This window comes from Microtus pennsylvanicus, chromosome 11 (genome assembly GCF_037038515.1).
Source record: "Microtus pennsylvanicus isolate mMicPen1 chromosome 11, mMicPen1.hap1, whole genome shotgun sequence".
NCBI lineage: Eukaryota > Metazoa > Chordata > Mammalia > Rodentia > Cricetidae > Microtus > Microtus pennsylvanicus.
Window position 1 is genome coordinate 55924041 of NC_134589.1, and position 12307 is coordinate 55936347.

The window sequence follows — 12307 nt, forward strand, 5'->3', positions numbered from 1 at the left end:
AAGCTTTTAACTGTACCTTTGAATCTGGTTATTATCAACAACAGTCACTATGGTTATTTGGGAAAAGAGATTTTTAGCATTCTAAAATTTTTGAGGCCCTTAGAACTAGCCACAGGAAATAATTTCTACAAAATGCAGGAAGCATTCCAGAGTTTTGCAAGAACAAAATAGATAACCAAGTCTGTAAACCTTCCTTGTTCATATCACAAGGCTCGGCTTTGAAACAGATTCTGGTAATTTAGTATGAAATTGAAAACTAGTTAGTTGATATTCAGTGGTCTGTTTGTATGTATTGCACTTTCTAGGTTGATACAGCTTGTTCTCATATGCGGGGAGAGGGAGAGGAGAAAGAAAATTGGTTTCTGTGTTGGGATTTGGTTATGGTATTTAATGCACTGTGACCGACCTCTGCCTTTTCTAGTAACCAACTCTCTTCCCAGCCCATTATTCCTGTTATTGAACAGAGGTTGGAAGGTTTGAATAAGACAGTACAGGCTTCCTTTTAGTTTTAAGCTGGCACTTTATCTCTTTCCCACTTCAACATGGTATAAACAATAACAGGATAGTATATTAAAGTACGCATTCCCACATGTTGCTAAAACTACTGGGAAATACTTGGAAATGCTGCTTCCAACTTATTCCATACACTCTTTAACTGCTATGGCACTTCCTAGCCTTTGGAGTTTAGAACTGGTACAGCAAATTTTGGAAACCGCTTTACCAACTAGAAGATATGATAGGGTAAGCATTTTGTAGAAATGAATTCTCAATGCTGGGACTCAGCTTGGTAAGGCAGTTTTATAGGCTCAAAAAGGGCCTACTATTGAATAATAAAAACTGGTAGATAGTGTTAGTTTCATCAGCAAAAGGAGATTGGATTGTATGAATGTCTTTGAAGCTGTGCCTTCGGGATACCTAAATGTATTTTACCAAAATTCAGTGAGTATAAAGCAAGATGATGCAAACAGCTCCAGAACTGGAGGTTATGCTGGTGTCCTTATGAGCTGATGAACGTTCCCACACCATACTCAGTGCTAGTTAAAAGAAAAAAAAAGTTAAAACCTATTTAAAATGTGGAAAAATTGCTTCCCAATATTTTAACAGAGAGAGACTGAGAACACACAGCATTGAGTCATCAGGAAAACTGAAGATCTCCCCTGAACAACACTGGGATTTCACTGCAGAGGACTTGAAAGACCTTGGAGAAATTGGACGAGGAGCTTATGGTTCTGTCAACAAAATGGTCCACAAACCAAGTGGGCAGATAATGGCAGTTAAAGTAGGTGATGCCATGATTACTTTTGGTACTTTAATCCATTAGCTGAAATTTTGTGGGGAACCAACACCACTGCTCTATTCTTACCTTTGTGGTAATAATGGGTGTTAAAGATTCTGTCTCTGCTTTCACCGAGAGTGTTTTGTGTAGAGGTTGTCTTACTGGTTGTGTGTTTTCTTGCTCTGGAATGTGAGTGTGTGAAATGTGCATGTTCATTGCACTTTTGCCATAATGCATTAACAGGTTTTAAACTTCTGGCCCCTTCACTGCCAAGGTGAGTTCAGGCTGGGCCACCACACCCCTGGGAGCAGGGCAGTGCTGCTCTGAGCCAGGCCAGGCGGGAGCTGGAGGAAGAAGCAGCACACTGGGCTGGGCAAGGTGCGGGGCTAGGGCTAACAGCAGTCATACTGAAGGTTTCCTGGAAACCACACACATGCTGTTGCCACTAACCTCAACCTTACTCGGTCCTGACCGGCTCGGCTTCTGTTGGTTTATTCCATCTCTACTCAGTACTGCCCTGTTCCCTGGTTTAAAAGTTGTATATAAATGCATACCTTGTGATGATACTGTCACATTCTGTCCTTATTGTATTGTGCCATTTAATTTGTTCATTTACCTCCCCCCCCCTCAAAAAAAAGGGCCAGAAGTGGAGATTTGGTCTATAAGCCATACCCAGCAGGCCTCTGTGTACCTGTGATGAAGTGGTAGTGTTTGTCATTCTTAATTGATTTGCATAACTGTACTTTGTCTGTTCAAGTGTTTAAAAAGTATTGTGTTCTGTTTAAGATATTCAAGGCACATCAGCAATTCGGGGGCATTTTTAAAAGAAAAAACAAGATGTGGCCATACTCTCACTAAACTTAAAATAGCTATAAGAACAAATAACATCTCAGTTTATAACAGTTGAGAGTGGCTTTGCAGGTAGTCTTACTTAATCTTGTTAATCTCTATTTTGGATCTGTCACAGTGGCTTGAAAAAGATAACACTGGGCAGTGGTTCTGTCTCACAATACTTCAATGCCATCAGGACTGTTGCGGCAACATCTTATTTGATGGTGTTTGTCTCCAGTGCTCAGTGTTTCCTCACTGCTAGGTCATATTAGGATAATGTTAGATTAGTGTTGAGGAAACATTTTATGTTTCTTTCCAGCTTCTTATTTTTGACCTTATTTTTTACAGCATGCTTTTGGTAGGAAGAAGTGTGTACATTCATGAAATTTTCCATGTCTCAAAGACCTAAAAATGCACAGACTGGGACCTCTGCTCTAGAGTATGCATCAAAACAAAATGTTCTTAGAATGGTTTCTGTATCCTTATCTTTTGTTCCTGCAGTATAAGGAGGAAGAAAGTCATTTGATTTAGATGCTTCTGATGAATACTCTGTTGTCCTTACGTTCTTGTACTGTCTGCATGTAGCATCCAGTTTCAGTTGATGGGGTCTTAAGGAAAAGTTTTATGGATAGCTCAAGTTCTAAACCTGCCCCTTAAGTATGAGGCAAAGTACTTTTAAATATTATTACTGACTTTTTTTTAAAGATTTATTTATTTATTATCTGTACAGTATTCCTTCCATGTGTGCCCGCAGGCCAGAAGGGGGTGCCAGGTCTCACTATAGATGGCTGTGAGTCACCATGTGGTTTCTGGGAATTGAACTCAGGGCCTCTGGAAGAGCAGGCAGTGCTCTTAACCACTGAGCCATTTCTCCAGCCCCCACTGACTTTTTTTTTTTTTTGGGAGCTGAATGTACTTCATCAGTGGTGATCAACACCATATGTTATTTAGTAATGTGGATAAACTTTAAAATGAGTAAAAGACTTTAAAGGAAAAGAAAGCACTTATTTTGACATTTATTGGTGATTAATTTGATCATATTTGGGACTGTATAATAGTTACTCAAGTTTTAAGGGTGAAAATGTTGAATTATTATTCAACACTCATAATATATATGTAATAGATACTATATAATACCAGTGTCTGGTTTGAGGACTCCATTGGAGTGCTAATATGAACTCCAACTCCTATGAGGTGCTCAGAGCACTTAAGGAACCTACACTTGTTGCTGTCAAATGTACCCTTCCTAGTTGAACTGTCTCTGTTTATTCCCTTAAGTAATTGAGCACACACGGCAGTTTGGTGCATGAGAGGATAGCAGTAAGGCATAACTTGATATAGATGAGCAAGTATCATTGGATTCCATGACATCATTAATACTGGAAGAATAAGATCAATGTATGTTAATTTGATACCAGTTGATGAATGATAGATGTCACCTGCTATAGAATTTTTTCCATTTATTTATTTAATAAAGATTTCTGTCTCTTCCCCGCCACTGCCTCCCATTTCCCTCCCCCTCCCCTAACCAAGTCCCCCTCCCTCGTCAGCCCAAAGAGCTATCAGGGTTCCCTGCCCTGTGGGAAGTCCAAGGACCACCCACCTCCATCCAGGTCTAGTAAGGTGAGCATCCAAACTGCCTAGGCTCCCACAAAGCCAGTACGTGCAGTAGGATCAAAAACCCATTGCCTGCTATAGAATTTTAAACATATTTATTGTTGATTTCTTTGGGAAAACAGAGTCTTTTGTCACATGTCATCATGTAGGCACACAGACCACCCTGACAACATAATTACATAGAAGTGATGAGTGGTTAAGAATGAGTTAGATTTGCTGTGTTATATTTCAAGAGAGATGAGCCACACAGTGAGTAACTTTTTATTGTGGTTAACTGAAAAACATTTCCTGAAGAAGCTCAGTGCTAGCATTTGAATATGTATTTTGATACTATGGAGAAAGATTACTTCACTAAAATTAAGTCTACCCTATAAATCATCTTTAGAATTTACTTGGAATAGCATTACAAAAGTGAACTGGAATTTCTTTTTATGTCACAATTCCTTATTTTTCCTTTTGAGAATGCCTTTTCCCAGATTGATTTTGCTGTGTATAAGAAATGGCTGAAGGGTGTCTTCTTAGTTACCTAAAATAATTATTTCAAAGACCTAATATGAAAATTGACTAAGGTGTAATAAATTAGAGTCAACAAGGAACATGTAAAATGTGTCTTTAGACACTTCCTGATGTGTTAGCAGACAGATGTGGACAGTTTTAATCTCAAAGCTTTAATTGTACACTGGACAAAGAGCTGTTGCTCATTTTTGAGTGTGACTAATACCATTTGTTTGTCAACCCATGCTATGATGATTGGGCCATAGCTGTCTAGGGCGAAGTCATTGTTGGCAGTAAGGTCTCCTGAAGTGCTATAAAGGGAGGGCAGCTGTCAACTCTTGACTTTGATGAGTACTCTCTACAAATAACATTTATTTAATGTCCCATTAACATTTTAAAATTAAAAAATTCTAGAGTAGATCTATAAAAATAAAAAGTCATGAGGAAATGTCACAACACACAAGTACACACACACAGTGCTTAAATTCATTTAAAAATACCAGTTACCTTAAATTTATCATTTTTTAAATGGTGGATGCAAACTAGTTTCTTGAAATATACAGCACCTTTTCTATTAAGATGTTAATTTCTATGCAATGAAATAGCATATTAAAAGTTTCAACTGTAGTAATAACTATCGATTAACCTTTACTCTTAGCTCTCTCTTGTCCCCCACTGCTCCAGTATCCACTACTGTGTTCTCAGCTTCTGAGAGAAACTTTTTTTAGGCCCCACAAATGAAACTGTGCACAACTGGCTGGCCTTCAGCTCCAACAATTTCTGTATGACCAGGATTGCATTCTTTTGTATGTAATGAATGGGATGAATAGTATCCCACAGTGTGAATACACTGCATTCTTACTATCTACTTCTTAGCTGGTGATATGCAAGTGTTTTCATTTGTGGCTATTGTGAACGGCACAGCAGTGAATTTTGAGGGTACTGACCCATTTTTCTTGATGGTGGGGTAATCATGAAGTGAAACAAGATATTACTGCCCTCTAACTAGAGAAGGTTCTCTGCATTGCTGTCCACAAGGGTTGATTGTAGTGGGTAAATTTTAAGGTTTGAACCCAGTCTATGAAGAAATTATTAGGATCAGATTTCTTAGTTAGGGTTAGAGAAATTCAGATGTGGAAGAAACACCTAGCAGCATCAGGCTATAGGTAAATCAGAGTCAAAAACAAGGCAGCTCCTGGGATGTGGGAGGAGATGAGAAAGGACCAACGAAGTGTTATACAGTAACTCAGACTCATGGCCTGACACATGTGTATGGTGACCAGCACTGATTGCTAACTATGAGAAGGAAGACGGCCGCGAATCATCCACCCAGGTCTTCCCACAGTAAGTCCTGCTTGTCTAGGATATGGGTATTATGATGATGTTGCAGCCCTCTGTTTGGGGAAATTGCTACCCCAAACAGGAAAACAGGCTAGTTGTTTAGGTTGGATTTTGTACCACACTGCAAATGGTGTTATAGTGTAAATGTTAAGGCTTCAGACATTTTCTTTTTGTTGATGATCTGCCTAATTTGTCTCATTCTTTTCTACCCTCAACTCTGCTCCTTTGCTTTTTCCGTTTTATTCAACTGTTTTTAATCCAGGACTTGCCACTTATTTGGATTTTTGCTTCAGTGTTGTTGAACTCTAGAACTTATTTGTTTAGTGGGAAGGACAAGGTTTCTCTGACAGTATCAGTAGCCCTACAGCTCAGCCCTTCCCGACCACCTGTGGGTTAGGTATGTCTGCCCTTGGTGAAGACTGTACAGGTGTGGTATTGTGTAATCTTTCCAGGGAGATGTAAACAAACATTTACCCGAAGTTGGGCACCAATGACAGACCAAAGAAAGGATCCTACCCAAGCCTAGCCTAGTGAGATAGTGTATTTGTTGGAATTGCTTAGAGGGACATAGAAGGTGAGAAATTGATTAGAGGAGTAGGAGGACTTAGGCAGTTGTAGGAGAGAAAAGCCCCACCCTAGCTCTTAGGAAAGCTGCGGCCTTGGTGTTCTCTGTCTATCTTTGAGGCAGTCAGCCTGCTGTGGAGAGCAGTTGTTACTGTTTTTCTATTCCTCAAGGCTATGTGAGTCTTCCAAGTTCCAAGAGTTTCCAGGACCTTTTGCATTTTATTTGTTTTCTGAGTCTTAACTTCCCTCCTTTCTCCCAGTTTGAATGAAAGAGCTGTGAGTGATTCTATCTCTTCCTCCAGCTCAATGTTTGTGCTTCCTCCTACCTGCCCCAAGTTCTCTGAGACTTGGAAGGGGTAATGGATATATCTGATTGTTTTCTTTCATCTGCCACTGAACACTGGGCTACTGTATTACAGCGACAGTCATCTACTGTCATAAGCTTGACTGGCTATGAATCTGTACCAAACACTGCCCGTTGCAAGAAAGAAGTTTATCTTCATGAGTCACTTAGGCTGACAACAAGCAGTAACCTGTGATTACAAATACAAACATTAAAAAGGCACTTGGAGGGGTGGGGGAAGTAGGGAAGTGGAAGGGGAAGACAAGGGAGAAGGGGAGGGGGAGGAGAACTTGAGGGAACAGGATAGTTGAAATGGAGGAAGGACAGATGAGAGGAAGGAAAGAGATATTTTGATTGAGGGAGCTATTATGGGGCTAGCAAGAAACCTGGCACTAGAGAAATTCCCAAGAATCCCCTAGCTTGATCCTAGCTAATACCCTAAGCAGTAGAGGAGAGGGTGCCCGAATTGGCCTTGCTTTGTAGTCAGACTGATAAATATCTTAAATACCACCATAGAACCTTCATCCAGCAACTGATGAAAACAAAGGCAGAGACCTGCATAGGAGCATTGGACTGAGCTCCAGATGAAGAGCGGGAGGAGTAAGAATATGAGCAAAGAGACCCAGACCATAATGGGGACATCCACTGAAACAGTCTACCTGAGCTAATGGGAGCTCACCAACTCCAGCCGGACAGGGAAGAAAACAGCATAGGTCCAAACTAGTGCCTCTGAATGTGGCACTGCAGGGCCACTGGCAATGGCACCAGGATTTATCCCTACTGCTTGTACTGCCTTTTTTGGAACCTATTCTCTTTAGATGGATACCTTGTTCAGCCTAGGTATAGTAGGGAGGGCCTTGGACCTTCCCCAAAGCAATGTGCCTTACCCTCTCTAAGGAGTGGATGGGGGTGAGGTGAGGATGTAGGTAGAGGGGTTGGGAGGAGGGGAGGGAGTGGAAATTGGGATTGGTGTGGAAAATGAAAAAAACATTGTTTGCTTTCCTTTTTAAAAAAATAATAAAAAAGTGAAAAAGAAGGCAGTTGGACAGGCATATCTTATCAGTTTAACAAAACAATAGTTTGTTTTGTTTCCCCCACACTGGGGCCTATCATATCCCTAGCCATGGGCTTTTGCCTTAGAATATTGTAGCAGATACAAGGTCCCTCTGCTGTAAAAGGCCTTAAATCTAGTCAATTGTGGAATGCATATTACTCCAGTTAACACATCTTATGTGGCATGGTATAGCTCACAAGACCCATAACTGAGCAACACTGTCAGTGATAGCCCCTAGCAACCTACACAGTGCCTTTCCTATACCACAGAAGTCTGCCAACCGGGAAGGGACTTCCCATCATAGTCTTAGTCTGATTCCTTCATGTCTGAGTCAAAACTTCTGGTACTGTCAGCATGGGATTCTACTTTAGTTCTGACATGTAATCAGTAGCAATGGCAATAGATTTTATGGTTTGTGGGGCTTAGGGTCTCCCTGGCCCATAACTGACAAAAGGAAGCACAACTCCTGGTACTGAATTTTCAGCCAACAACCTTATGGCTCCTAAGAGAGCCATTTCCCACTCAGCAAGGTTCTCTCATTTAAACTCCTTAACTACTCTTCTAGATGCTTTTAAGGTACTCAAGGGTTAGCATTATATAAGTGAGCCATTTTACAGAGGGTAGACAGGATCTCTGAAAGCCTACTGTCTATTCCAAGCTAGTACCAGTTTCTTGGATGGCTAAGAATATTTAAAAAGAAAGGAAGATTATCCAAGGTCTAGTACAGCATGAAAAAATCTCATCACTTGTATCTTTCCTTAGGAGGGCATATTGGGTGGGTGAGAAGCCTCAGCAGTAAAGGCCCTTGTTGCCAACTTCATAGCCTTAGTTCAGTCTCTGGGACAAACACGGGGGAAGGAGAGAGCCAACTCCCACCAGTTGTCTTCTGACTTTTGTACATACATGTTGTGCCCCCCCCGCCTCCTGCAAATGTAATAATATAAAATATAAATTAAAAAACAATGTTGGGTACAGCACTGTGAATGAGAAGTACCACCCATTTGGCATTCTATTGCACTTTCCCCCCACTGTTTTTAAAGACTGTGTTACAGCCCTAGCTGTCCTGGAACTAGCTCTTGTAGACCAGGCTGGCCTCGAACTCACAGAAATTCGCCTACCTCTGCCTCCCGAATGCTGGGGTTGAAGGCATGTGCTTAGTCCACTCATTTTCTATGAGTCATCTACTGATCCAACTTGAGGTTCTGCGCTTTACCTTAGTTCTAACAGGCTCTGGGTGGCCCTTGCTTTTCCATCGACCACATCTGGCTACTGACTAGAGTTACATGACTTTTCCTGGGGAGAAGTGAACAGTTATTTACCCCAGGTAGGACACCAACAGCAGACCAGAGAAATAGCTCCATCCAAGTGTAGCTTAGTGAACCACTGAGTTCATTAGGGCTGCTCACAGGAACATAGGTGAGGGATTACTTACAGCAGCATTGGTGACTCAGGCATCTATACCACTGAGAGCCCCAACCCAGAGTGGGCGATGAGTCATGAAAGCTGCATTTCTTTAGTTCCCTGCACAACTTGTAGGTGGCAGAGCCAGCAGGAGCCTCCTCTCTGGCAGTTGTTATGGCTTGTATAACCCTAGGGTGGAAGTGTGTAGGAGGGGATGACTTAGGAATCTTGTGAGCTTCAGGAGCTTCCTGAGTTGTTAAGTTCATCCCAAGTTTCTGAAGTGTTGTGAACCTACTTCTTCCCTCCAGGGGGGGATGCTTCAACATACGGGAAGACAGGGATGGTGAAAGTACAGTTGGCTTGTTTCTCCACCACACCGGGGACTGCGCCAACACTTCTTAAAAATTCCATCACTGAATGGTCTTGGTGGATATTGATGGCCAGTAATCACTGGAGGAGAGTGTCCATTTTAGTATTTATATTTATGTCTTGCATATTGTTCTGAAAGTCCTAATGTGATTATGATAGAGGTGACTTCAATGGGAAAGTTACCTTTTGATACCATAGAATGCTTTATTAGACAATTGAAAGATCATAGTGACATTTGATTATGTAAATCTAGATGGAATGCAGAATTCATGGCTGTGTTGTTTGACTCAAGAATGATTTTTATTATCTTGTGATCTTTTTATTGGTTAGATCATGTGATTAAATTAAGAAAGCCATGATTGACTGAACCATTACCTTTCTAGTTTTGCTTAGAAGTGTGGTATTTCCTATACACAGTACAAATTGTGGCTGCCTAAGAGTGGGGACTTCCAGATATGACATAGAAGCTGCCTCCAGTCAGACTGGGTTTTGAATTACATCTATCTTTCTTTGTTGTAGTTCCAAGTTAGTGGTTTTTATAGTGTGGGTTCTTTCTTGTTAAAGTTTGACATGAAATTCAGTAAATAAGATAGATAGATCATTAGGGGTTAGAAGAGGCTTAGAATATAGTCACGTGGTAGAATATATTTTAGCATGTCTAAAGTCCTGGGTTCAGTATTTACCATAAAGCAAACAAACAATCAAATAAAGTAAGAGGGAAGGTCTTGGGACCAGGAGGGAAGAAGTTTGAAAACCTTCAGAGTACCAGTTTAAAGGAAACTTGAGAGTTGGAGAAAGTTAGTTCGGATATGCTTGTTTATAGGTGAATTTTAACCACCCATTGTGTGTTCTTGAATCTAGTTTTTGAAACTGACTTACCTGAATTGTGATAACTGAATTATATCCCAGCATATATAGCTATTTGGAGAAAACTAGGCGTAGTATATGTTACTCCCCATGGGAACATCTGAACTATCATTTGGTATATTTCCTAACACTGCTTACTGTCTTAAGATCTTACCCCTGCCTGTTCTTTATATTTGGACCAATGTCTCTTTTAATGTCATAGGTACAGGAGTGATGACATGATCTTTAGACCTTAGAAACCTTAGTGCTGGTCAGTATCATGCTGTTTGAATACACATGATGTGTTCAGTGAAGAGGAAGAAGCACCTTTATTAACTCTGTGTTCTTCCTATGGTGGGATATGACATATTCTTCCAAGTTCTCAGTGCACAGCCAGAATATGTAAAAAGTATCAGGCCCTGGTGTTCTCAATGAGAAAAATGGGAAATACTAATATTAATTTGTTAATTTGATAAAGATAAAACTAAAATTTTATAGATTGATTTAAAAGACTTCCATGAGCTTACAGCCAAACTTCACATCCTTTCTTCTGGATTTAGTAACTGAAAATACCCTTGCAATACTCAGTAGATAAAGTTTTGAACAGTAGATTACTTTTGAACATGAAAACACATATATCTTTGATCTGCGTTTCATACTCCTCCCCACACCTCACCTTCCCTGTTTGTTTTGGATGATACTGCCATCTGGTTGTCCTTGTTAGTCATGGTGCTCTGAGATGTCTTGGGAATTTAAATGTGTTATCCATATAGAGACTCTAAGGATGAACTTGTTCAGCAGGGATATGAGTCAGTGGAAGACAGAAAATAAAAATTCTTACAATTATATGTGGCCCAGAAGAAGGTCATATGGAGTGATGGGGCTATAGCAGTGTGTAGGACATCTCCTTTTTGTATTTCTTATCTGAATTCACATCTCTTGCTGGTGGTACATTCTGTTGTAGTGATTTTAGGAGAATGAAGATCTTTGGTGTTTATTTTTATTTAAAGAGCCATAAAAGATAGCACTATTCCAAAAGCTAGAGAGCAACACATTTAATTTGTATTTTCCCTCTGTGATGATAGTGGAGCCATTTGGCATTTCTGATCATACCTACAGACTTATTTTATTGATGTTTATCTGCTTTTAAAGTCTTACCAGTTACTTAAATGATCTTGAATACAAATTTGGACAACTAAAATATTTTGCTGCTTCGAGAATATAATTTCTTCACTGAAAAAAAAACCTTTGTATATGAATGTTACAATTTCCCATTACTATTTTAGATGTTTATTTAAACTATGTTACATTTAAATAAAGTAAAAATAGGAATAGTCCAAAGATACTTTTGTATTAGAAAGAGATGTGAATTACTTTTCAAGAATGACAGCTGTTTTCTCAGAGGCACATGCTCACTAAACACTGTTAATAAATTAGTGACCAGTGAAAAGCTCAGAATGACCATAATAAAGAAAAGTATGATTTTGTAGCCTTTCCCTATATTTGATTGTAATTGAAATTTCTTTAATCATGAGATGACTTTTTAAAGTGTTTCATGGTTTCTTATGGATATTTCATCTACTCTTTTGAGTAAGAAAAAAGAAAGAAGAAAAAGATAAAGGCTTGTGCTGCCCAAGCTAATATCACTCCTACTCAGCTTAAATTTAAGATGTAAATAAGTGAACATTTCTTTGAAACCAGTGCATGAGTTCCCTGGTTTCTAAGCATGGTGAACTTAACCATGTTTCTAAACACCTCTGAGCATGGTGAGTGTGTTTCACTTTTGCATTTCTGTGTTCTTGTGGCTGGAATTAAGGACAGCCTGGGAAGGAAAGGGGAGGTTGTTCTTACTGACATGTTCAGCTTTTCGGGGTTCTGCTCCCTTGGTGTTAGCCCACATTGGCCTCACTTGTTGCAAATGGTGGAAACCTTTCCCATGCCACTGCTTTGATTTCCCGTAAGAAAGTGTCCTGGTAGTGACTCTGTTACTACTAGCTCTATACTACTCATTATCTGAGGATATTGTATAACTTGAGTTCTTTATCAAGGTCCTGAATTGGAGTCATCAACTTGAATGTACTGTTAATATACATATATACTTTTAGTTAATTTTCCTTTGGGAGAACTGTTAGACCTCTTGAATTGGTTTAGTTTGTAAAGTGTTCACTGA

General features: G+C 39.8%; 1 protein-coding gene across 7 annotated transcripts in view; it reads left to right on the plus strand.

Moving 5' to 3' along the window:
- Window positions 1-12307, plus strand: part of Map2k4 (mitogen-activated protein kinase kinase 4) — a 98295-nt gene that overhangs the window by 54807 nt on the left and 31181 nt on the right. For 6 of the 7 annotated variants that reach the window (XM_075992141.1, XM_075992142.1, XM_075992144.1 and 3 more), the window contains one exon: window positions 1105-1279. The exons of the other annotated variant lie outside the window; for it this stretch is intronic. In XM_075992141.1, the coding sequence (XP_075848256.1) occupies window positions 1105-1279 (175 nt within the window). The remainder of the gene's footprint in view (window positions 1-1104; window positions 1280-12307) is intronic. 7 annotated transcript variants of the gene reach the window in all.